Source organism: Halichoeres trimaculatus, unplaced genomic scaffold (assembly GCF_033239565.1).
Source record: "Halichoeres trimaculatus isolate MK-OKI-2021-1 unplaced genomic scaffold, fHalTri1.1 fHalTri1_scaffold_14, whole genome shotgun sequence".
Classification (NCBI taxonomy): domain Eukaryota; kingdom Metazoa; phylum Chordata; class Actinopteri; order Labriformes; family Labridae; genus Halichoeres; species Halichoeres trimaculatus.
Window position 1 is genome coordinate 25,469,123 of NW_027437192.1, and position 27,262 is coordinate 25,496,384.

The 27,262-nt window shown below is 39.8% G+C and overlaps 2 protein-coding genes across 2 annotated transcripts; one reads left to right on the forward strand and one right to left on the reverse strand.

The window, feature by feature from the left end:
- The first annotated feature begins 283 nt into the window (after positions 1 to 283).
- Positions 284 to 13,968, forward strand: LOC141802590 (digestive cysteine proteinase 2). The gene is made up of 11 exons (XM_074686134.1): positions 284 to 480; positions 1,232 to 1,291; positions 1,376 to 1,468; positions 2,144 to 2,316; positions 7,037 to 7,295; positions 7,392 to 7,587; positions 7,723 to 7,916; positions 8,000 to 8,091; positions 11,278 to 11,439; positions 13,150 to 13,339; positions 13,426 to 13,968. The coding sequence occupies exons 1-11, from the start codon at positions 438 to 440 to the stop codon at positions 13,611 to 13,613; spliced, it is 1,650 nt and encodes a 549-aa protein (XP_074542235.1). The 5' UTR covers positions 284 to 437; the 3' UTR covers positions 13,614 to 13,968.
- A 304-nt stretch (positions 13,969 to 14,272) lies between these two features.
- Positions 14,273 to 25,524, reverse strand: LOC141802591 (solute carrier family 22 member 13). The gene is made up of 10 exons (XM_074686135.1): positions 24,685 to 25,524; positions 22,455 to 22,558; positions 21,858 to 22,012; positions 21,352 to 21,520; positions 21,062 to 21,176; positions 18,905 to 19,005; positions 18,576 to 18,787; positions 18,377 to 18,485; positions 18,068 to 18,280; positions 14,273 to 16,231 (listed from the first exon to the last, which is right to left on the reverse strand). The coding sequence occupies exons 1-10, from the start codon at positions 25,021 to 25,023 to the stop codon at positions 16,126 to 16,128; spliced, it is 1,623 nt and encodes a 540-aa protein (XP_074542236.1). The 5' UTR covers positions 25,024 to 25,524; the 3' UTR covers positions 14,273 to 16,125.
- Between the last annotated feature and the right edge of the window lie 1,738 nt (positions 25,525 to 27,262).

The following is a 27,262-nucleotide window of genomic DNA, read 5'->3' on the forward strand; positions in this document are numbered from 1 at the left end:
ATACATTTTCTTGTCAAAACTGTTTAAAGACAGAGATAATAAAAATGCCACACAGAGGTAGCTTCTTTTGAATCTATAAACTGACATCATTGTTGAACATTAAAAGCAACCTTGTGACAAAATCCCTCACAACCATGGCATGATAGCAGTACTGCTGAGATAAACATCATATGGTGTTGTGCACCAGTTTCTCAGACACTACCCTTTAATGTAGTCATATGATGTGGGTCACATGACTTTCAGACAAATATGACCCATCTCGTCCCTGATTGGAGTGTGCGTCTTCAGGGCTCAGTGTGATTGGTTCAGACAGGCTGTTTGGGCTGCAGTTAGCTATCAAATTAGGGTTTTTGGAGACATATATTGCAGAGTCATGTGCTTGTGTCTGAGTTCAGTCTGAGTGTTTCTTTCTTGTGTCTGATCTAAAGGTGGACACTATGCGTCTTTACTTTGCAGCTGTTGTTTTGTGTGCCATCAGAGGTAAGGTCACACTTTTTTTCATCAGCCTGCTCTTGTTTACAGTTAGCGTCCTGCGTGCTAGCTGCCTGTGCTGTGAAGTTGTATAATAACAGTCGTTTTCATAATGCTGTCGTTCAGATTACTTTGATGAAATAATCACCGAAATGAAGCAGATGTACATACGTCTTATGTATTACAGCACATGAAAGTACTAAATGAAGGTTGGTTGTATTGTAGATGCAATGAAAATAAAGGCTGTAGCGCCAAACTTCAGCCAAAAATCGGTTAATAGAGTTCACTGTCTCTTGAAGAGGAGCGTGTGTAGCTGTACGTGTTGTGAATGTCCTCGGATGAATTAGTTATATTTCTTTCAGTAAATCGGCACACATATTTCAATCCAAACTATCTCATACTGACAGAAAAACAGCGATTTGTCCTCAGCTTTTCTGTCTTTGAGTGTGGGCTAGCATAAACAGAGGCTTGTTGGCATGCTAATGTCTCTGTGTCATTATTCTTACACGAAATTTGACGAACTTTTGTATCACATTTTGCTTATTAACTTTGCTTTACTATATTGAGAATATACGAATACAATACTGGTTCAATAATCATCTGTTTTAGTATATTTGTCTTGTTCATACAATGTTTATACAGGTACAGCTATCACCTTCACTATCTAGGTGTACTCATTGTGTTTTTCCGTGATACGCACAGCAAAAGAACAGCCTGTTTTTAGTAATGTACCTTTCAACTCTTCTTGTGTTTGATTTAGCTTCAGAGGGCAAAGCAGTCCCCTCTCTTCCAAATTTTGGGAACAGCTATCATGTTAAGGGTAAGCACTGCACCCTCACTTAAAAATAATGCCTTCTTCACACAAGGATAAAATGTTAACTTTATATTTACTATTCCACTGCAGGAGTGATCTCTCTGCCCTATGCTGAAATCAAGGAGCCATTTGAGGCCTGGTTAGACCTAACAGCAAAGTCCAGCCGCATAGACTACTACCATGGTAAGAAACTACTCGACCAGTAACATGTTTCTCTAAAACCTGACTCTTTTTCTTTCTGCTTGTTTGATTAGTGATGTGAAACCGAGAGCCTGTTGTTGCAGACTAGTGCAACAAGAGTAGACATTAAGAAATCAGTACTCAGATACTGAAGTGAGAGGGGATGAATAAGCACTTTTGGAGATTTTCTGTTGACTCATATCTAAGACTCGTGACTTTAAACCTTTGCTGTCTCGTTTGAGCTGACTGTGTAAGATATGTCTTTTACATGTCAACCCATCCTGGGGTTGTTGTTTGGTACTAAAGAAATGTCGGTGTATTTAGTCAAATGACTTAACCACACAAGCGACAAAAAGGCATTGCTGCTCAATTGAAAAATCCAATACAGAAAACTAATCAAAAGTCAGTCTGAACTAGTCAGTACAAAGTACAAAGTTTGCAAATAATATAGCAGAATGTTTATGATGCAAAACTAAGTAGAAATATTTAATTGTGGTTATTTTTACCTTGCATCATAAAGGAACAGTGGCACTGTGAGATTTGAATGTGAATTGGGATGAGAAATAAAATGAGCTGTTAGTGTGATAACTATAACTTGTAGCCACATGTTTTTTCAACCCCTGGTCAAAGGAGCAAACAATAACTAAGTTTAACGTCTTAATCATTGCTCTTCAACAGGCCAGGTGTCAACCTTCCAGTTGGGGGCAGAGAAGCCATGGGGTGTTTCATATAAAATCTCTCCAGAGACCACAGAGGTGGAGCTGAATGTGATGAAGTGCTTTGAGGTTAACGGAACAAAGGAAGAAGCAGTAACACCGCAGGCATCACTACCTGATGTGCAGGGCTTCCAGGTAAGTGTGTGGGAAGAAATATTCTTGGCACTATTTGTTCTTAATAACACAGAGAGTGAAAGCTAGATTGGGTGGTGCTGATCTCATTCTCATGAACCAACTTGTAGACAATTTGTTAAAGACCCTTAGAAAGCCTTTAGCTCCTGGTCAGGCTCTGAATCATTTTACTGCAAATTTAATCTGGGGAAAAACTGAACATCCATTGTTACAAAATGTCATGGGGCAAACATTTCAAAACTTATGCTGGCAATCGTGCTTGAGTACAGCATGGTTTGGATGGGCAGTGTGACTGTGCCCTAATTTCGGATGATAACCGTGAAAGAGCGAAAGATCTGGTTACGTAAAGTATTTGAGTTTATCTTGTAAACTCATCCCTTTTTATAGCAAAGGACTAATAAAAACTCCTAAAAATCTTAACGAGGGGAATCAAATGTGATTATAAAACCATGTAGCTTTTTTAACATTTGACTTTGATTTGATGCTAACTGGTTTTCAAAGGAAAAAAGGAAAAAAATAAATAAATCCTGTATTCCATTAACAATGGCATAAAAAATAACATTAGAGATGGAAAATTTGATACATTTTTTTGGAAAACAATTCACTAATTTTGAATTTGACGCAAGCAAGTATTCAAATAAACCAAACTGAAATGGTATCATGTTTACCACTCTGTTACTTTACCTCTTATTTTAACAACACTGCATTTAAAAAGAGGGAGCTGTTGGCGTTATGGAGCTGGAACCTTTGCCCATTGTTGCCTCTTGTAGATTTTTAGCTGGTCAAGCCCCGTGTCATTAATCAAAACACTAAATACCTTAAACTGGTGACAAGCTGTTTGAGGTGGAAAAAAAAAAAAAAACGGTGTAGCACTAGAACTCACATATTGTAAAGCCAAATGTTTTTGATAGATTCAGCATGTGTTCTGACATGGTGTTGCTGAAATCATAGGCCTAGTCCTAATCCCTAAACGGTTTTGGACTTCTTTGCAATGTTTGTGGCCTTAAATCCTGTCATATTGATCAGCATTAAAGGAGCTCTCCCAGATGTGTAGGTAACCATGCTACATGCTTGTTTCTGGATCTGTCCTTTAACCCTAGAGTCTGCAGTGAAAAATAGAATAGAATAGAATAGAATAGAACTTTATTTGTCATTGGAACAAGCACAACGAAATTGCAAGTGCCCTCCAGTCAGTGCAAAACAGTTAAAAGTGCAAAATAGCTGCCATGTTCAGGTGTATTAATGACATAGAGGTAACTGTTATGTAATTATATGACGACAAATTAGGTATTGATTTCAGCCTTCTTTCAGGACCCTTACAGCTGTTGGGTAGAAACTGTCTCTGAACTGGTTTGTCCTTGTAGTGACTGACCTGTACCGCCTGCCTGACTGTAACAGATTAACCCTTGTGCACTGCTTAAATATACTGTACACTCGTACTGTTAAGGCTGTTTTCAGCCACTAACTTTTTGACTGCTCTAAAAACCCATCCAATCAGTATTTTTTTTCTACTTTTTTCACACAAATCTCTTAATTCACTTCTGCCCTGCTCAAAACTACCAAGCATTGAAAAATAATTTACAAATTTTAATACCTTAAGGGCAATTAAACTGATAGAACATCACTGATTATGGGGGGTTAAAGACGAAATGACCTATATTCTATATAAAAAGCCATCAGAAACCTGAGATTTTTTACGTGACATCATAGTCTTAGATATGTCAAAGATTTGTCACATCATTGATTTTTAATCATTTCTCATTTTTTTGTAGCATCAATTTTTTTTTCGAAAAGTAACGCTGGTGCTGTTATGGCTGTTTTCAGCCACTAACTTTTAACTACGCCAAAAACCCATCCCATCAGTATGTTTTTCTACTTTTTTTTGCTAAAATCTCTTAATTCACTTCCGTCCTTGTCAAAATTACCAAGCATTAGAAAATTAATAAATTCGTTTTACCCCTATTCTATACAAAAGTCTTTTCTGTGTGTGGTTTTTCTCCCATTCCCTTTCGGTACCATTACATGGTAGTAACATGCTGAGTCAGAATTCAACTTGAGGCTGTGTGTTTTGTTTGTCGAGTCGAGTTGGTGAGAAAAAAAGAAAAATTACATGAAGGGTCTGACCTCTGTTAATTGATCCTGGAAAGTAATGTAAACATTTACTCCAGCTCTTAGAACTACAAAGGGTCCACTCAGACTAAACAAAAACAAAATGTAGAGGGTGCTTATGCACCTGCCACCTGCTTGCTCCATTCCCGTGCTCAGGTCTTTCACTCATCCTCATGATCAGTTTCTGATGAGAAGAGCAGCTGAAAGCTACATGGAGAGGAAACTCAGCATCACTGAAGCTCTTGAGATGGTCATAGCTGATTCTTCTGACTCTGAGCCGCAAAATGGTCGCGTTACCTCACACTCCACATGGTGACACTAATGCACCAATTTGCCATTTTCTTTTTCTCTGTGTGTGTTTTTTTGTGTGTGTTTGCTTTCTTTTTTGTGTTTGTATTCTTTTTTTGTTTTTGCTTTCTTTTTGTTTTTGTTTTTTTCTTTTTTGTGTTTGTTTTTCTTTTTTGTGTTTGTTTTTCAAGATGAATCATCTTCAGAACCTGACACCATCACAACAGACTCAGGAGAGTCAGATTCTGAAGATGATTAATCTTGAAAAACAAACACAAAAAAGAAAAACAAACACAAAAAAGAGAGCAAAAACATAAATAAACACACACACACACACAAAAAAAAAAAAAAAAAAACACACACACACACACACACACAGAAAAAGAAAATGGCGAATTGGTGCATTACTGCCATGTAATGGTACCAAAAGGGGATGAGAGAAAAACCACACACAGAAAAGAATCTTGTATAGAATAGGGGTAAAACGAATTTATTAATTTTTTAATGCTTGGTAATTTTGACAAGGACGGAAGTGAATTAAGAGATTTTAGCAAAAAAAAAAGTAGAAAAACATACTGATGGGATGGGTTTTTGGCGTAGTTAAAAGTTAGTGGCTGAAAACAGCCATAACAGCACCAGCGTTACTTTTCAAAAAAAAATTGATGCTACAAAAAAAAAGAGAAATGATTAAAAATCAATGATGTGACAAATCTTTGACATATCTAAGACTATGATGTCACGTAAAAAATCTCAGGTTTCTGATGGCTTTTTATATAGAATATAGGTCATTTCGTCTGTAACCCCCCATAATCAGTGATGTTCTATCAGTTTCATTGCCCTTAAGGTATTAAAATTTGTAAATTATTTTTCAATGCTTGGTAGTTTTAAGCAGGGCAGAAGTGAATTAAGAGATTTGTGTGAAAAAAGTAGAAGAAAATACTGATTGGATGGGTTTTTAGAGCAGTCAAAAAGTTAGTGGCTAAAAACAGCCTTAACAGTACGAGCGTTACTTTTTGAAAAAAAATCGACGTTACACAAGAACTAAAAAGACATTAAAGTCAACAATGTCACTCATCTTTGAAATATCCAAGACCATGATACCCTGTAAAAAATCTCTGGTTTCTGATGGCTTTTTATATAGAATATAGGTCATAATGTCTTTAACCCTCCCATAATCAGTGATGTTCTATCAGTTTAATTGCCCTTAAGGTATTAAAATTTGTAAATTATTTTTCAATGCTTGGTAGTTTTGAGCAGGGCAGAAGTGGATTAAGAGATTTGTGTGAAAAAAGTAGAAGAAAATATTGATCTGATATGTTTTTAGAGCAGTCAAAAGTTAGTGGCTGAAAACAGCCTTAACAGTTCGAGTGTACAGTAAAGTTGTCCACAGTGGCTTTTAACACTTTGAAAATTTTTAAAATCGTATTTTCAAAATGCATGTAAAAATAAGGTTCCTGCCCAAAATTCATTCAATTTGCTGTAATACAAGTAAAGTTATGGTCAAATAACTGATAAAATTTTACCCCAAGTGGCTGTTTTCAGCCATAGCAGTGCACAAGGGTTAAACGTGGTGTCCAGGGTGAGAGGGGTCCTGGGTTATTTTTCCCGCCTTTCAGAGGCAGAGGGAATGGTGCAGTTCTTCCAGTGTGAGTAGAGGGCAGTCGGTGACGTTTTTGACTGTGTTGATGATCCCTTGTAGTGACGTCCTCTGAGCCACTGTGCAGCTGGTGGACCACACACACAGACAGTACACCAGGATGCTCTTGATGGTGCACCTGTAGAAAGACACAAGCAGTCTCTTGTTCTTCTTGTTCTTCTTGTTCTTCCTGAGCACCCTCAGGAAGTGCAGTCTCTGCTGATAATATTATTATTTAAATAATATGATATTTTTTAATATTCTTAAAGTGCTGACCTTTTTGCCAGCACTTTTTTTTCCACAGTCAAACGTTTCCTATCATTACAACACAATTGCTGCTTTTCATTGATGTTTCCTTACCCAATCATGTTGAAACCTATTCCCCTTTAACCTGAATAGTTGTAATTCAAATCTGGTGCTGTCTTGTAGCATTCAGTCTTTCTGACAAAGTTTAAACTTTTTTTGAAACATTTTTTCACCTTAAATTTAAGCTGTGCAGATAATTCTAAATAAAATCATCCAAATGTATATTTGAATTAGCCTTTGTGCTTTTTTTTTTCAATAACATGTCAGTTTTCAACATTTTGTGAATTAATATTGCACATGTAATTCTGCTATAGATAACAGCTGTTGATGAATACCATCACATTTCAGTCTGAATCTCTAAGGTCAAGTTTGTCTCTCCTTCAGTTCCTGAGGATGGAGTACTATGGAGGCTCCCTGTGTGAAGTCTGGCAGAATGTGACCACTGTGGGTAACAAGAAGAACACATACACACTCTGGGTGACTCATTCAGAGAAAAGTGATGGGAAGGAAGAGCCCGCCACACCGCTCCACTATGAGATGATGGGATACAACACACTGCTGGGTTCCCATTATGACAAATACTTGGTGGACTACAAAGAGTTCAGCACTCATGTAGACCCCAAAGTGTTTTCACTGCCTGAAGGTTTGTTTTCTGTTATAGCTGCATGTATATTCAGATTCTTGTGAGGAATAGATACAGGGATGAAAGCATTTGTTGTGATTTTTTTTTTCTCTTTAGGGATGAGCTGTGGAGGATTTCCTGGTCCAGGAGTGGAGCACCACATGTTGGCCAATCCTATGAAAGAGCTAATCCACACAACAGCATCTGGCCACTCACAGCACATGTTCAACCACTTTAAGGAGAAGTTCCAGCGTCAGTACAGCGACGAGAGGGAGCACGAAAAACGGGAGCACTCTTTTGTGCAGAATCTCAGGTGAGAGGAAAATGATGTGATGCTGCAGCACTGCCAGCGTGCTCTCCTCTCAAACGCTATCGTCCTGCTACCTGCTGCCCAGTGCAAATATTGTACATGACATTTAGAGTTTAAGTGGATTTCTTGGTTCTTTAGGTACGTCCACTCCAAAAACAGAGCGGGGCTGTCTTTCTCTCTGGCTCTGAACTCTCTGTCAGATCTCACTATGTCTGAGCTGGTCACCATGAGGGGAAGAAAACCAGGAAAGACCCCAAACAAAGGGCTTCCATTCCCAGCAAAGATTTATGAAGGGGTGAATGTGCCCGACTCTCTTGACTGGAGGCTTTATGGTAAGAACGTGCAATCAAAAACATTACTAAAGACACACTGTCCTTTCAGAATGTCTCCGTTTTTAATAACTTTGCTCTTACAGGTGCTGTGACCCCAGTGAAGGACCAGGCCATCTGCGGCTCCTGCTGGAGTTTTGCCACCACTGGGACAGTAGAGGGCGCTCTCTTCCTGAAGGTAAAAAGAAAAATCTGATTGCATAAAGTCACTGGCCTGTTTTCAGTATTTTCAACCTCCAGGGGCACTTCCTTATGCTCCTTGAAGCCACAGATGTTGAACATGGCAGGTCATCTGTCTATGTTCTTCTTGCTTGTGCAGTGTTAATCTTTGGCATCATCTTTAATGTTTCAAGAACCATGTTACATAACAAGGAATAACTCTGTACAGTGTGACTGAGGAGCACATGAAAGCATTTAGGATGAGTTAATGTGAGATACAGTGTGAGAGTGTTTCAAAAAAACAAAAGGAACAGACAAATTACACCTTGTTGTAAGTCCTCTTATGAAAACTTGACAGTCTGAGTTTGTATTTCGTTCAGTGAAATTCCCTCAACTCTGCATCCAAAAATTTTAAGGTTTAGTTCTTTGTCTCCATTGGATTTAAGCACAGTCGTGAAAAGAGGTCCTCCCCCTCAGAGTGGGGGCAGGTCCTGTGCTTGAAGCTGCTCATTGTGCCGCTCTCACTCCTGTTAGTCAGACCTGACAGTGTGTTGGAGGGCAGGAATAATCCCGGTGAATGACTGTCAGCTTTGGCCTCTCTCCATCCTCCAAACTCAAAAGCATTCCTTCCCCTGTTGCCAAGCAACCTGATCCAAACACAGAACTGTTTATTATGGGATTTGATGGCACCCCATTGAAGTGACCAAAGACTGTGATTCACACCCAGTTACTCAATCCCAATCTCCATACTCATGGAGCACGTGGAGTTAGTGGGCAGTGAGTGAAGACCCAGCTCTCAGATGCTCATAGTGACAAGTGTGTGACTTTTCAACCACAGATTAAACCTTTTCTGAGTCTGAAGAGACTGCCAATTTTCTCTGCTCCTCTCACAGTTCATGGCAACAATTGTGAAGAGGGTTTTTGTAGGGATGCACCAATCCGAACCTGGCATTGGGTATCGGCGCCAATCCAGCCCCTCAAAGCTGGATCAGGTATCGGGTATCAGGTATCAGATTTTACAATCAAATATTAATTTCTGTAAATTCTGAAGCATTTTTTAAACCAAACTGCTGTTAAACATTTAAACACTTCTACTTTAAATAAATATTAACTTCAGTTATTCCATTTGTACTCATTTTTGTATTTTACTCAAAATGTTACCAGACTTACCCTACAGTAGAGCATGCAGCTAATTGTTTAACACTGGTATCGGATCAGGATTGGTATCGATTGATACCCAAAGCCCACGTATCAGTATCAGTATTGGGACCAGAAAAGCTGGGTCGGTGCATCCCTAGTTTTATATTGCCTCGAAAATATGGTGAAAAATCAAAAGTGGACAACTTCAAAGGTCCTTCTACTAGTCAGTCTGTCTGTCATTGCATCTATCTACCTTCTGTTGTGTGTAGTTTGGATATTTGTAGATTTGTTTGTCAATTTGAGGTTTTTTTTTTCCATCAAACATCAACCAGTATTTATTTTTCGGGTGTTTTTAAAACTTTTGATAACAGGTTGGATGATAAATAGCATAAGAAACTGTGGAGACAGAGAATAGGAGTTGACATGCAGCAATAAACCAGAGCTGTCTGTTTTAAGACCATCACCTCTTAACATTGAGTGTGTGTTTCCATGCTCAAATTAGAATTGACTGTGGGGTTGACTTGATTGTACCCCATCTGTAAGCAGTGTTTTACAGCTTTGTGGTTGACTCAGCCTGTTACTAACTGTTAAGATGTATAAATATCACAATTTATTGACCATGCTTGTCTCAAAGGGTGTTGCAGTTCTCGTTTAGTCCATTTTAATTTATCAAACGCTAAGTCTCCCTTTCACATCCAACTTGAGTATCTGAGAGTTTAGTGTTCATGCCTTTGGACGTAGATCTGGACAATGATTTCCTCTTGTCCTGGGCCTTTAGTTTTCACATTTATAGACTAATGAGAAAAAAAATTAGGATTAAGTTGCCCAAATTAGTGATAAATAGAAGACAAGTTAAAAAAAAAAAAGATCAAACTGTTTGCCTTGGCTAAACTATTCTATGCTAAAGTATTTGCATGGGCTCACTTTCTGAAACAATTTACAACACAGCTTTTCCCCACACATTGCTAAGTCAAATGCATCAATGTTTTCTAAAATGCCTACCACCAAAAATGACTTAATTTAAATCATTTGATGGATTTTCATTTATTTATTTAATACAGGGAAATGAAGAGTACTGTTGGTGGGCTAGCATCTTTTTTCACAATATGGTTGATAAGGGAAAGATGGATTAACACCTTTTAAAAAATTCAGTGATTCTGCTCTGGGGAAAATTGATGCTGCTCATCCACTCTTCTCCTTAGACCCAACATTTTAATTAAATCAAATTAACTAAATCAAAAGAATAAAAGTAGATATGGGGTATTTTTTTCTTAGTCACCACTCTCGGCCTGTTTGTAAACCTTGGTAACTCTTAGCTCTTGAAAGATTTCTAATATTGATCCCATCACACCCAGCACGTTTCTTTCTTTACTATCAGAAATCTGACTCTTATCAAGCAAATCCAACTGATTAATAATTCACTTCAAAGCGTTTTACTTATGTAACTGACTTGTTTCATCAGATGTTACGAGCCCACAGAGGAAGTTGCGTATGAACCTCTCTGTGGTTTAGCACTCTCGCTCAGATAATGCATCTTGTGCTCTCTGTCTCTGCTGGTGCAGTTTGATTTGGCAAGAACAAAGTACTGTTGTGAAGCCCCAGCAGTTCGTCTTTGTGCCTGTGCCAGCGCAAGGCACAACAGCAGGAAGTGACCTGCTAAGGGGCAACGCCGTCACCACAGGCAGCTTCATAAACAAAGCTGGTCCCCAGGGGTCAGGTTTTTAATTGACTTCATCCTGGACTCACAGCATCCTCCGAGCAACCTGCAAACAACAGCTGGCACTGAAGGGCTCATTACAAACTTCCCTGTTGATTCTCAGAATTTCTGTTCCTTTAATTCTTTCTGTGTTGATTGATCTTATTTCTTTACCATCATAGTCAGTTGCGTTGTATTCTACATTCTGTTGTGAGTTTTCCCTTTTTTGGTTTATGCTGCATCATCAAAATCTAAAGAATATGTCACTGTTATTCTCTGTGTTTTATTTCTTTATCTGTGTTAGTTCAGGCTCAGGCAGATTACTCGTATCTCTCTGTGGAGTGTGATGAGTTTCTTGTCGTCTTTCAGACCGGCTCCCTGCAGGTCCTGTCTCAGCAGATGCTGGTGGACTGTTCCTGGGGATTCGGCAATAACGGCTGCGATGGAGGGGAAGAGTGGAGGGCATACGAGTGGATCATGAAACACGGCGGCATTGCTACAACAGAAACTTATGGAGCTTATATGGGAATGGTGAGATGATTTTAAGGTTTTAGTCTACGACATATTAAAGTGTTTACGAAGAGGTGAATTTGCTCTAAGATTACCTGCAAAATTAAATAAACTACACCTCAGAGCTATTTTGACATATAAACAAAGGCTGTGAGGCTCAAAATTCGTCTAAAGGCTGGGACACATTACAGGATTCTCCAAAACTTCACACATTGAGAGACCACACACTTGATGATAACAAAGACAGATTGCACAAGATTTCTGTCTCCTGATCTTACAGTGTGTGGTCTGCACATCAAGGACACCACACACTAAAGGCGGGTACACACTACGGGATAATCGGGCTGATTTTTGTCCAACCTCCCCCTTATGATCAAAGCCAGCAAAGGCCTGATTTTCTGATGACATGTGATTTTCCTGTGGTGTGGGGTGTGTTAAGAGTGATTTCTTCTGGTCAGAGCCGCTCAGAAGGCCTCCGATTCAGAGATCATAGATAATGAGCATGTTTAATATTTGCGACTAAAAATCCTGTAGTGTGCGGGGCGCTCCAAGAAGAGCCAAGCAGGTACAGCGTGTAATGTCGCGTGTTCCGGAGCAAAGTCAATCAAGACGCAAGCTTTTTTTGAAAAACTCTAGAGTCCGAAAACAACCATCTTTGCTTTTTCCTGTACGTCCTTCATGTTTGTTTACACTGAATTCATGTTTTACTTTGTGAGATTTGGAATATTGAGTGTGAAGAAGCTGAAGCTCTGCTGAAGAATCTGTTAGTGTGTGGTGTCCTCAGAGTGTAGACCACACACTGTAAAATCAGGAGAGAGAAATCATGTGTGATCTGTCTTTTGTTATCATCAAGTGCGTGCTCTTTACATGTGTGAAGTTTTGGAGAATCCTGTTCATGTACCAGCCTTAACAGATTCTTCAGCAGAGCTTCAGCTTCTTCACGCTCAATATTACAAATCTTGCGTTGTAAAAGGTGACTTCAGTGCAAACAAACATGACGGATGAATGGGAGAAGGCAAAGATGGTTGTTTTTGGACTCTAGAGTTTAAAAAACAAAAAAAACACTCAAAAGAAAAAGGCTTATGGAAAAGGTTGTGAAGATGGCGGGGATATGCAACAATGCGAGTTGAAGGTGAGTAAAGTCATTAGAAGTATTGCAGATAGAATTCTGACTTCCTCTTGTGTCTGTCAGCTGAGTGAACTCAAGTCTTAAATTAGCTTTGCTCCAGTACACGTGACATTACACGCTGTACCTGCTTGGCTCCTCTCAGAGCGCCGCACGCCACAGGATTTTTAGTCGCAAATATTAAACATATTCATTATCTATGATCTCTGAATTGGAGGTCTTCTGAGCAGCTCTGACCAGAAAAAATCACTCTTTACATACCCCACACCACAGAAGAATCACACATGATGTCATCAGACAATCAAGCCTCTGCTGGCTTTGATTGTAAGGGGAAGATTGGGACAAAAATCAGCCTAAATATCCTGTAGTGTGTACCTGCCTTAAGACAAGACAGACTTAGTTGGATTAAGAGCAGTTTTCGGACAAAGAGAGCCCGAGTTAACAATGGCATAGATAAATATATCATCAAAAGGTTAAAGCAAAATGAAGCACACTCTACTTCAGTTCACAGCCACTGCTTTCTCAATGATTATTTCTCAAGAGGACACACATAAAGTCTCCTTCTCTCTCACACTTGTCATTTTTCTGCCCCTCCCCCTGAACAGAATGGATTCTGTCACTTAAACACATCCCAGCTTACTGCACACATCCAGAGCTACACTAATGTCACTTCAGGAGACGCAGAGGCCCTGAAGCTTGCACTCTTCAAAAACGGTCCCGTGGCAGTCAGTATTGACGCTTCACATCGGTCGTTTGTTTTCTACAGCCATGGCGTCTACTATGAACCTGCTTGTGGTAAGTTTTTGTTCTCACTTGTCCTCATACCTTTTAGAAACTCCACTCTCTTGCTGACTCTGACCCTGCATGGTTGTTGTGTCCAGGTAACAAAACGGATGACTTGGACCACGCCGTGCTTGCAGTGGGATACGGTACTTTAGATGGGGAGCCATACTGGTTGATAAAGAACTCGTGGTCTACTTACTGGGGCAACGATGGCTACATCCTTATGTCTATGAAAGATAACAACTGTGGCGTCACCACTGATGCAACATATGTCACACTAGCATAGATCTGCACTTGCCTCTGATGTAGATCTAATGTGTTCATGCCACTATATGAGTGCCTGAAGATGAATGATGTATTATTTGGGATGTTTTGAGGTTATGGCATCAAATTAAGCTTTTGTAGATGATGTGTTTAATGTTGTGTGACGCAAGTGTTAAATCAGAAGCTGCACAGCTCAACCACAACAAATCTGCTTCTGTAAACGTGACTTGGATGTGTTTATACAGGTGGCACGAGAGTGACGGTGCCTTCATTTTAGTTGTACAAAGCACACTCTGACACATTTCTACTTGTCCTTTTTAATTTGTCAGGATTAAATGCACTGGGCTGGAATCATTGCAATAAAAAGTGGATATTTTGACATCACTTGTCTTCTCTAACATCTCTGGGTTATCTTCACTGCAAAAAAATAAAATCTAACCAAGTGTTTTTGTCTTATTTTCAGTAAAAATGTCTTAAAAAGAGTCTTATTTCAAGTCACTGAAAGACAAAAATGAGGTCTGAGTTGCTTGAAACAAGATACAAAAAATCTGCCAGCGAGTTAAGAAAATGTACTTGTAATGAGACATTGAAGTCTTGACAAGCACATTTCTCTTACCCCACTGGCAGATTTTTTGTATCTTGTTTCAAGCAACTCAGACTTCATTTTTGTCTTTCAGTAACTTGAAATAAGACACTTCTCTGAACTGGTCAAGTGACTGTGGCTCGTTAAGTCTAAAGACATTTTTCACTGAAAAAAAACAAAAACACTTTGTAAGATTTCAGTTTTTGTAGTGTAAATTACAAAGTTGGCAGCAGTAATGCATGCTTTCAGAAGTCATGCAGTGGAATAGCATTTTATCCCCTCCACACACATATTTAAAGCATCCTGACCTCATTTTCTCCTCTGTAGAGAAAAAAAGAATCTCAACAGTCACTTTCCTTTTGCCTGAGTAACAGCTTATAACATATAGTAACAACATAGTTTGTGCTTCTCATTCATGCCTGCATTTTCCAAGAATCATTCACTGATATGTACAGCCCTTAAACACTTAAAAAATTACAAGATATTTCACAGATGCCAGAAGCAAATAATAGAACATCTTGATGTAAGTCAAAGTGTGTAATAGTACAATGAACTAAATGCTCAAAATCAGTTCTCTAATCGCATGCAGATCACATTTTCATCCATTTTCATACTAGTTTTACAAAAGGATGTATCAGGAATAATGCAATTAACCTGTGCATGCAATCTCATATTACTACTTTTGTTCTTATTGAGAATTATAAAGTAGAAAATGAGGCAGTTTCTTGCTCAATACAGCAGATAGAAAGATACATAAAATGGAGACAGTCTACAGACATGGAATGACATAATTTAAAGTATGGGTCCTTTTTCTAAAGTCACCAAAAACAATCATTCATTACTAGAAATGCTAAGTTAACTGTAGCTTGTAGGGACATTTAGTACTGCATTAAAGAAGTGGTACAAAAGTTTCATTGATTTGAAAATTAGCACAGGTTTAAATATCTGAGACGATGTCCTCAGTATACAAAATTATCAACCAGTATGTAGCTGCTGTTAATGGTATGTATGTCAGCTTTAAAGGCACTGTGAGGACTGTGATTGGTGTCGATGCTGTGACACCTGTGACCAGACTAAGTAGATTTTTTCTGGGATAAAGACTCGGAATCCCATGAGCACCATCACCCTAAAGATGTGACTCTTACCAAGCCTGTGATTGAATACAAAACAATGAGATAATGTCTTAATATGTAGTTGTGTAGCGCTTTTGTTTGAAACATGACAGAAGTCACACTTTGAGAACTCAGTTAGTACCTTAGTTTAGTGTAGAGAAGGTGAGCAGACTTTCTGTTAGGTGTTACAGCTTGATGCTGAGACATGACTGTAACATTAGTGAATCTTGATTATGTCCTTCCAAAGCTCATTTACTGCTCTGCTTACTGCTCTTCTGTCCTTTTTCTTTTTGTCAGTCCAGCTCCAGTGTCCACCATCACTACAAAAATAATCCAAAAATTGTTTTCATTCAAGAGAAAGACAGATCTTCTCTTTTGGTCAACTTGCATCTCTCTACCAAACTTTACCAGCCAGTGAAGCGCCCTCATAGGGACTTTCAGTCTGCATGGCAAAAAAGGGTGTTCTCCTGGGAAAAATCCTCGCCCCAACCACAGATACTAAGAAGTAGCATTTAGAAACAAAAATAATCTAATTTTATGTTGTGGATTATGAACAAGCAAATATATAGTTGAGACTATTTCATCACTTATAAATCACTTTTAAAGTCCTCAGAGTGTCTTTAACCTTATAGAAAAACTGTATCAAACCACTTTTAAAAATGGGATAAAGACTAAAACATCTGAAAAGTGTGTCTCTAAGCACACCAGTTACCTGGTTTGGTGAGTGACATGTGTTTTTCTTGCATAGAGCTCTTGATGAGATCCTGACGGTTGACTGCATAGAGGATGAGGCTGTATGGCATGTGAGTAATTGAAAGTGTGCATCCTTTCACAAAGTGCTAGGCCTGGCTTGCTAGATGTCGTGACTCCTGCTCTTCTGCGCTGCTCACGGATTGGCTAAGATTCTCTGACATCACAGGGCTCTTCTTGTTGGAAAGTAACCCACTGAAGACAAAACAGAAAGTTAAAATGACGATGTTAGCATCAGTTTGGTTCTCCCGTAGGAACGTGCAGTGCTCTGCTCAGGGTCACTGGATATGTATACCTCTGTGATAACACTGTAACAGCCCATGTTAAGTCTAAAGAAAGAAAATTTTACTCCAAACAAAATGCACTTTAGTCACAAGCAGTTGGTGTTAACACAAGTGATATCCAGTGGGGAAGATAAGTATTGAACGCGTCAACTTTTTTCTCATTGCATTTAATTCCAAAGCTGCAATTCAAACTAAATTTCTACCAGACATTGGTATTAATTCAAATAATCCACACATGAAAAGAAATCACAACGTTCACGTCCATAAATAATGATTATGTGGAATCAAGTACGATAACACAGGAAAAAAGTATTGAACACATCATGGAAAGGCTGTATACTTTGGCAAGGAAATGCACCATACCACCTGAAATCTGTCAGTAATTATTACTTGAACTTCCAATTAGTGCAAACCAACATCAGCTGGGCTAGAGCAAATTGATGGTCCAACAAAAAAGGTTGTTTTTTCACCAAGCAGTTAAATACAACACACCTCATGATGGGTAAAGGCAAAGAGCTCTCTGAAGACATTCACAACCTGATTGTTGCTCAGCATCAGAATGGAACTGGTTACAGAATTATATCAAAGCACCTGAATATTCCAGTCAGCACCGTTGGGGCCATTATTCAAAAGTGGAAGAAGCACCACCTTACCATCAACAGGCCACGAACAAGAGCTCCTTGCAAGATTTCTGACCAGGGAGTCAGAAAGATAGTCAGAAGAGTACTCAACGAGCCAAGGACCACCCTGAAAGTGCTCCATAAAGACTTGGAGGCAGCAGGTACAATTGTTACAGAGAAAACAATAGACAATGCACTCCACCGCCATGGCCTCTATGGACGCTCAGCCCGTAAGACTCCATTCCTCAAGAAAAGGCATGTTGAAGCTGGTTTTAAGTTTGACGAACAGAATCTTGACAAGCCTGTAGAATACTGGGAGAATGTTGTCTGGTCAGATGAGACCAAAATTGAACTTTTGGGCTGTCATACTACATACCAAGTTTGGAGGAGAAATGGCACTGCACATCAGCCAAAAAACACTACACCAACAGTGAAGTTTGGAGGTGGAAGCATCATGGCATGGGGTTGTTTCTCATCTCATGGTATTGACAAACTTCATATAATTGACGGAGCAATGAATGGAGCCATGTATGGGGAAATTCTTGATATGAATCTGCTGCCATCCACCGGGATGATGAAGATGAGACGTGGCTGGACCTTCCAGCAGGACAACGATCCAAAACACACGGCAAAGTTAACTCTCAAGTGGTTTCAAAAAAAGAAAATCAATCTGTTACAACGGCCTAGTCAATCACCTGACTTAAATCCAATTGAACATTTGTGGAAAGAACTAAATAAAAGGGTTCACCAGAGGGCACCAAAGAATATTCCAGATTTAAAGACAATCTGTGCAGAGGAATGGGCCAAAATCACACCTGAGCAGTGTGGGCCATTAGTTAAAACACACAAGAAGCTTCTGGAAGCTGTCATTGTAAACAAAGGCTTCTCCACTAAGTATTAGATGAGTCTCAGTTAGCGTGTTCAATACTTTTTTCCTGTGTTATTGTACTTAATTCCACATAATCATTATTTATGGACCTGAACGTTGTGGTTTCTTTTCATGTGTAGATTATTTGAGTTAATACCAGTGCCTGGTAGAAATTTTGTTTGAATTGCAGTTTTGGAAATAAATGTGATGAGAAAAAAGATGACATGTTCAATACTTATTTTCCCCACTGTAGCTGTACCTCGTCTCCCAGTTCTCTGCATCCTCCACTGTGTCAGGAAGAGGTCTGCCAGCAGTCTCAGGAAGCGCCAGAGCCAGAACAGCGCCCAGCAGAGGCGAGGAGCCAAAGATGATCAGAGGTGTAACAGGGCTGTTGTTGTGAAGCATGTTTATGATGGGTGCTAACACACCACCCATCCTCGCAAACATGCAAGATACACCTATTCCTGTTTGCCTGTGGAGACATAAAGGAGAAATCCAAATTTAATCATCACTATGAGAAGAGGTGTCTCTGGAAAAACAAAAAAATTAAAAGCATGAACTGTCTTACCGAAGCACAGTAGGGAATATCTCTGCAGAGTAAACATAGATCACAGCAAAGGAAGCTGTTATACCAAACTTCCCAACCATGGCCAGACCAGTCAGGACATTGGGTTGATCTGCAGACCCAGTCAGGGAAATCATCAGAAAGTTTAATAGATGAACGTTTGATCAGTTGAGAAATTTCAGAACATTCACACTCATCATACCTTCAGGGACAGCGAGCATGAGCAGACAGGCAAGCCCTCCAAGAGCCAGAAATCCACTTTGGGAGTACCGGCGGCTCCAGGGCAGGACAAACAGGACGAGAGATCGAGCTGGGATCTCAACCAACCCAAACACAAACTGTGTCAGGTAAAGATCTGTCCCTAACCTGGACACGCCCAGTGCGAGGCCGTAATAAACCAGCACGTTCACAAACCTGAGTGTAGAGGAGGAACATTTACTCAGATAAGCAAGAAAGAAAAGGGAAAGGAATGCATTTTTGCTTTGTTACTGATGAAAAAAAGCAACATGCAGACATACACATGCAATTTACCAGATGTAGAACAAGATGACAGCTCTCTTCCTCATCTGAGGAGTTCGAACCAGGTCCACGACTGAATGGCTTTGCTTGGCTCCAAATGAAATCTTCTCAACCTGCACACACATGAACCCAGTTCTTCATGAGGTGAGGTTGGTGAGACTCGTTATGCATGGTTTTTTTATTTCTAACAAGTAATTATAAAGAACAAGTCTAATATTGCATGCCCACTTAGCCACAGAGCTCTAGTGCAATGCACAACTTTTTAACTTGACAAGAAGCAACTTGTTTTTCCTCTAGTGATGTCTTTTGGGTCTTTTTTTTTTGCACCTGAACTGTAACGTAAAGAGGTATCAAAAACCAACACACTGACAGAACATTAGATTTTTCACCTTTTCATGATAAACAGTGAATTTACAGATATTTTCAATAGTTTTTCTTTGTACAATTTTAGCTCTTTCTAGGAGGGATGGGTACCTTTCACATTTGAAATGTTATGGCACAAATGCCCGGTACCTGGCAGTTGGTATCAGTACTCAACAGTACCAATTTTTAGTACTTTTGTGTGTGTTAATTTGTTAATTAATGTTGATTTATTTAATAATAAAATCTTAAAGTTTTTCAATCTAACATAGTCATTTCTCCATATATGAATTTGTAATGCTGTGTTCATGTCCAGCATGGAAAATCACCTACTCTTCCACTCCTTCACAGTCACAAGGATGCATTTAGGTACCTGAACACTGTACCGTGTGATTTTATGTGAATCTTTACTCAGTACTACAGATGGAATTTGGTTGAAACCAATAAGAGTACTTAGTTCGGTACCCATCCCTACTTGCTAGTTGCTATTACCCATGGATTTGCATGTTAACAGAAAATAAGTAATACAGCTAGCTTTGCTTCTACAGCTGCAGTAAGACAAACTCTTGCTGCTTTTAAATTTTTATTATATGTTTAATTGAAGATGTATCAGTTAATTTCATGGTACGGCCCCAAGGGACGCCAATTTGCGTCAAGATTATATACAAAGTCAATGCAAAGACGCATTTGGATGCCAATTCGCCCCGGATGGCGCGTCGGCGTGTTTGGGGTGTCAAACGCCTGAAAATATTGAACTTTCAACGCGGATTCCGTGAGGCTGTGCCACGGCAGCCAATCACCGATGACATTCCCCCATGACAATCATTGATTTGATGATGCTGGGGGGGACCGCCACCTGCTCCGACTCCAACCCCACTGGAAGATGGAGGAGAAAATAATCTGTGCGGTGTGTCATTATCCAGAGTTATAGGACACAACGTGTGTACTCTACAGAGACCAGAAAAAAAAACAGCAGGCTTGGGTGAAAGTCGCTGAGGAGACAGGTTTTGAAGGTAAGTTCTTTAAATATTCGTTTCCAGCTGGATTTGCCTGCACGGGCTATCACTGAGTCTGACTGTGTTTTTCTCAGTGGAGTTTTGAGCCTGATAGAGAGGAGGAAGGAGCGGGGCAGGGGCAGAGCCAGGGAAAAGATGAAAGTTCTCTGCGGTCCTCTCTTTCCTCCACCCCTTCATCATCCCCAGGGAGACCTCAGGGAACATGGGGCGCAGGGGAATGAGGATGATGTCGCAGGGAACAGCCAGGCAGGGGCAATGGAGGTGGATCACCAGGGAGAGGCAGCAGGCATTGATTGTGATCTCCAAGATTTTCACACACTCTCTTGTCATGCTTTTGAAACCACAGCTCATTGTTTTTCAGATGCTCTTTTGGGCTTTGCGTCTTTAAATGAGCGGGCTCTCTACTTCGCCTGCACAGTGACGTGCGTCAGCCTCTCAGCTTGTCAAAATAGTCCAGCATCCAGACTCAGGCTTTCAAGCGGCGCGTTCAGTCTGTCAGCCAGATAAACTGTGTACCTATTTCCAGTCTTTGGGAAACACAAAGTTACCCTACAGCTAGCTGTTACCTTGTAACTGTTCAGAGAATCAACATTCTTATTCTACTACGAAATATATTCATATCAGCAGGATGTTATATAGATAAGCAAGGGAAAGGCGTTAACAAGTGGTGATGAACATACTGCTGCTTTTTGCCATTTCCATTTGGCCACCATCCTTATACTTTAGAAATGATTTTGCCTTAAGGGTCATTCATCACATCAAAATGTTTGTAGCTGAACTTCCAGGGGTATACCTGTACAGCTGGTGGTAAGACCCATCCGTTGACAAGCGCTGCCCTACGGAGGAGCGCTATAGCCTCTTCCTTTCTGTTGTTGGCCAACAACCACCTGGCAGACTGAGGAAGCACCCTGACAGAGAGAGCGAGAGGGAGTGTACCAGGGAGGAGTGAGAGGGGATAGAGATCGAGATAAAAGAAAGAGGCGGAAATAAGAGGAGAGGAGGAAAGGAGGATTACAAGGAGGCCATTCATGTCTTAATGTATGAATACACAGAGGATCTTTAGATGCTCATTGATTTTCCCACCATATATAAAAGATGAGCAGGAAGCCAGGGGCTGATATGGCGAGTTGCAACTTTCTCCAGTCACGTATCAAGTATGCTATACCAGGCAGCAGCATGTAGCCCAAACCGAATGCATAATCTGTGATGATACCTGCGAGCATTCGTCTCTTGGTGCAGGTCCACTCAGTGCCTTTAGAAAAACAGCAAAGGGTTTGACAGGAAGGCAGGAGAGGGGAGAGGAAAGGAGAAGTGAGGAGAGGGTAAGTCATGGGAAGAGGGCTAGACAGAGATGATGGAGGGTTTGAGTTTGGTAATTGAGCAAATGGCTTAAAAGCATGAGACATTAGTTCTGATTACAGAAGGTGATATAATTCCCTTGGATATATACATTAAGTAACATCTAAGCAGCTGAGCCAATATGGTAACATTTCAGTTTTACTAGTTTTCTAGTCAATGGTCTTTTTCTAATACCACTGATGTTGGAACTATAAAGACTTCTTCAATGAACTTCTACATGTTGCAAGTACCAAGTACGAATGCATTGATGATGATCCCAGAGATCGTGGTGCCAACTACAAAGCGAAGAATCACATAGACAGGGAAATTGGGGGCAAAGGCCACGGCGACTCCAAACACAGTCTGAAGAGCGATGGACAGCAGCAGGACGAAACGTCGGCCATACCTTTCATACACAGAGACAGAGACATGAGTTTGTGCTTCAAGTGTATGAACAAATGAGTTTCCAAGTGAACCTCTGTGACAAAGTGAGACCAGCCCATACAGGGAAATATAGAGGTGTTTGAAAACTACCTAACCTGCAAAGCAAACACACCAGAAAAAATGTGAAATTATGGCAAAGATTCAGTCTCTCAGTCTTAAAATACTGATTCTAGAGCATTTCAACTTAAAAATTTGACCATGTCATGGAGAAATATAAATGTTATATGAGTATTTTGAGCCAGAACATTTCACACTTAAAGAAAAGAATCAGCTTTCAAGACAAGCAAGCAATTTGAAGCTTTACGTTGAGTCTGCTTGATGTTTATGTGTTAACCAGCTGTGCTTTGTATCTTTACAAAGTCAGAGGTTACAGCGCTCCAGGCGAAGGTAAAGCAACATCATACCTGTCAGCCATGGCCCCAAACACAACAGCCCCCACCAACAGGCCGGACATATAGATGGATGAACCAAGACTGTTCAGCGCAGCTCTGTCACACACCAGGTCCCACTGGAATGACATACACAAACACAAGAGAAGGGCTGTGTTAAAGGAACATACAGGGGGAAAAAAACACCAACCATTCACCAACCAGCCTTAGCTTCAGGAACCAAGATATTATTCATTCTGATATTTAATATTTACCACATTTGTTACTCAGCTCTGCTTGAGCTATTGGCATCGAGGTGCCAACACCTCTCATGATGTTCAGCTTTCTCCCTTTGCCTAAAATTCATCTTACTGCCGACTTTGGCCCAGCTGGCAATAACCAATTTCACCATGTGAACCTCAGCCTGTTTCTTCCTCATTCTAACGCCTTCACTTTCTGTCCAGTACCCCCTGGTTCTCCATACAGAAGCCATGGGTAAAATACAGCTCTTTACCTCACTTTATTTTTTGTCATCTTTTTTTTTAGACTTGATGTTTGACAAGTAAATCCTGCTCTTCTACCGTATCAGCCACTCTATTCTGGTCCCACCAACACATCCAACAGGTCACCCTAAGAGAACTGATCAATGTCCTGTTCAGAAAATCACAACTTTTTCCATCTACATTTATTTCAATTCAAAACTGGGTCCACATAGCTTTTTATTCCTGCCCTTCATGTATCATGTGTCATCTTAACATAAGGCTAGATAATACACCTCCTCATTGGTCCAAACACTTATAACTCCATATTCTGAGACCATTATTCATGAGTTATTTAATCTCAGAATTACAGTTACAATAGTGCATTTTGGTCATGTATTACTGCGCATGTAGTTCCAGGTGCTTAAGTTGGTTAAGCTAGTAACTTTTAGAGACAAGAGCAAATACTTCTCATATGGCTTTAGTTTATGATTAAGTACTTATTTGATAGGAATATTTTAACATATAAACATACAAACTAAGTTAGTTTTTAAAAAGTCCCCTATATTAGACACAATCTACTTGCAAGAAAAGTGACATTTTCCTCTACAGCCCTCTAAATGTGGTTCCCTTCAGACAGCATAATATAACAAAGTAGTTTCTGTGATGTCACCTATCTGTTTCTGATACAGAGTTTTGAAGCAAATCATCGGCAGAAGCCATGTTTGAAATTGGGTGGGGTTTAAACCTCCAAACTAATACTGCGTTCCTCACAACCTGGAGGTCAGAGACTTCCAAGTGTGAAAAGATATTCATAAAGCTAGGACTGATTAAAGAGCAGTTAGGGGGGGGGGCCTTTGAGTGAGAGCTCTTGTGACAGAGTTAATTGACAGATTTAATTTCAGATAACTTGCTGCCAAATCAAATTTGTTACATATTAGTGTATCAAATTGGCTACATTTATGAACTCTGCTTACATGAAGAACAGGCTTTATTTTACATGATTTCCCATTCATGTATTGCCTCTCAATGGATATTGCCATTGTTCTGTGACATAAGATGAACTAATCTCCATGAAGTTGGGGTACATTTTTTGTCTGAGTTTCTGAGTCAGACTTCCAACTTTAATGGCCGTTCTATGGTGCACTCTTTAGGTTGGAAGTTGGAAAACCCCAACCTCTGAGTCGGCCAGCTGTGCCACTGATTGGGTGAACTAACAATCTTGATACATTCTAAACTGCTGAGTAAGAAAAGAAATCTGTCCTCATACTATTATCAAAGTTATCTTTTCAGGTTGAAGTGGTTTTTGCACCAGGCTGTGCACAAGTGAAGCTCTGCTGTAAAACTAGTCTCTTTTGCTTTGGTGTGTATGTGGTTTTTGTTACTTCCGGGGCCATCCTCAAGCGGACGCTCAAGGTACTGGTGATTTTAGCACTTTTGCATTGCCTCATATTCTTAGACTGGAGATTATCTTAAAGGTAGCCTACAACATCTTCACTGTGTCTTGCCCCAAAGGCTTCCCTGAACCAACAACAGCCAGAAGTTCAACTTTAAGTTCAGCATGATTGTTCCAATACGACTGATGAATCATGTTCAAATGGCATCTTATTGAAGGTATGGTCCTCGCTAATGAAGCACAAATTTAAAAAGGAAATGATCCCCCAGAACCGGGAAGTATTAGTTTCGAACAATTATCTGCCCGTTTCTTTTTCTGTAAAGATTATTTGATAGTTACTGTACATTTAATTTTAACATCAAACTGTTTTGTTGATTTGTCTATGTGTTACCTCTGTGACCGTTGTACTCTGGAAAGTCTCATTGCTGTACACCCATCCGTGGCCACACGGGACAGGCTCGGTACTGTTGCCATGAACCGAGACCTCTGGATAGAAGCAGGAAGAGTTCGAGAGGCTGAAGTTGAAGCTGAGTGCCCCGGGAAACAAAGACTGGTTCCCGGTCTCTGAGCTGGGGCTCTCTCGGCAGTGATAGGGCGGCGTGGCTCCTGTAAAGATGCTCACCATCATGTGGAAGGCGAGGAGGACCTGAGGTAAACATATCCATATGTACAGAATTTTCTGATATTTCCCGAAGCCTCCGACGGCAGAGAGGATTTGGTCGAAATTCATTTTGGAAGAAAATTGGACCAATTTAAAGATTGGCTCTTTTCCAGCGGATCAGCAGTTGTAAATAAGGAGGTGGTTGACTGTGGACACCCACCAGACAATAACCTGGAGTGAGCTGTGTTCAGGTGGTAAACAAGAATAAATCACACACGTGCTGCAGTGGTGCTCGGCAGCTTTCTCACATTATCCGTCCTGAAATGACCCGACGCAAACAAGAATCATCTTCCCGCCGACGGCTCTCACCCTCCTGCAAGCGGCTACATCATTTTCCCTCCCCAGTGAGGGTTCACATAGATAAAATCTCCAGAATCGAATAAGTGTCCAAATACTCAAAGGAAAATAAAACTACATCCGTAAAAAACTACACCCAGGATTAGACTCGTTGGTTACAAAAGATTGTCAAAGGAAAAAAAAGTCATGCATCTAAGAAATTGTCAGCTCCTTCTGCACAATAAAGGCCATCGACTCTAATGGCAGCTGGTATCGTGTGGTTTGATGTAGCATATCTGTTACTTATAGGGCAGGGCTATATCCTCATTGATAAACACACTCCCATGTAAGACTCACACATCATGGACCAGCAGTAACCAAGAAGGCGAGATATTTTTCACCATAAAACCTCCTTTCACTTGTGTTAATAATTATTAATTACACACACTGTATCCTTCATCATGAGCACACACCGGCTTCTCCTTTGTTTATTGGTTGTTTACATTTCTTAACACCTGCTGTACATTTGAAACATACACCCTATTAATTCAGAGGCTCTCTGCTGCCATCTGCTGGGGGATGAATTACTGAATATTAAACTGACCTTAATTCGTTTGAAACTACTGATTGTCTTAAGTGAAACATAATGTATTTGTGGTTATTGATCTGTTTAACATTAAAAATCTCTTCTGGAAGAAACAACAACAAATTGCTTTCATCCACCTACTGCATGTGGCTACACAGTCCATTGTGGATACTTGTTATAGGCCTAGTTTGACCCTGTAAGATAAGATTAAATAAGGTTACCATTTATTTGTCCCACAGGGAAATGTACAATATTACAGCATATATGCTATAAGAAGTATTACATATGCTAAGGGCTGAGATGAAGTGATGATTGCAGCAGTAAATAAAGATAATTTTACACTTTTGGTTCACAGAAGGTTATATACGGTCTATCATAAGGATTCCCCCCGGCCTTCTTTATATATTTTTGTGTGTGTGTGTGTGTGTGTGTGTGTGTGTGTGTGTGTGTGTGTGTGTGTAAAAAGCCAAATTTATTGACCATGATTGATTCATGCAACAATAAATGGTCAAAACATCAAAGGCAGTGATGTCAAAGTCTTGTCTACATGGCAATCTTTTAAAGATTTGGAAACTAATGTCAAAGGGGGCACATAAGGTATATATTGCACATTTTAAGAACCTGCATGCTCATATTAGTAGCAAATGCAACTGGATGTAAAATAATGGCTTGCTATAACATTGACAGTTGGCATAATAGGAGGAAAATGGGTAGTGTCGGCCATGTTGTGGTTATTCATATGCAATAGGTGTGTTGCATGTGATTGCCAAAATTGTTAAAAACATGCAATTCAAAATAAAATAACGTTAAATAACGTTTTTTCCAATAGCATTTTTAACAGCCTAACGTGTTATTGTTATAACCCCTTGTGTTGTGAGTTAGTACTCCTCTATAAATAGGATGTGGGTTATTGCCTTGTTGCCTTTTCCTCCCGTTTTAGGATCGTGACGTCACTGATGGACGGTCCAGATCGGGTTGGGTCCTGGTTTGGTTGACTGAATGGTAGCAGAGAAAAACTGTGTAAAGTGTAAAAGATTTGAGCAGAAATAGGTAAGAAACGTGTTGTTTTCAAATTAAAAGCACGGTCTGTCAATTCTTTCTAAATTATCTTCGAGGTATAATTATGAATTTAACAACAATTAATGTATGTATATACACTGCCAGAACACAAGCAGTGTAAAACAGTTGAAAGAAAGTGGTCGCTTCTTCTCATATATTACAATATGACATATCCTATTGTTATAACTGCTGTAAACTAAAACTCTAAAGTTAAGATTGAATTTCTAAATAAGGTAATTGATAGCTAAATAAATTTACTTTTTCTACCTAGCCTGCTTTAATTCGGACTCACATAACCGGTAGATTAAACCGGACTTTTGTTATTTTTTATTTATTTTTTAATATGCCTACACTGGAATTTTATTCTGAAGGCCCCAACCGGAAATC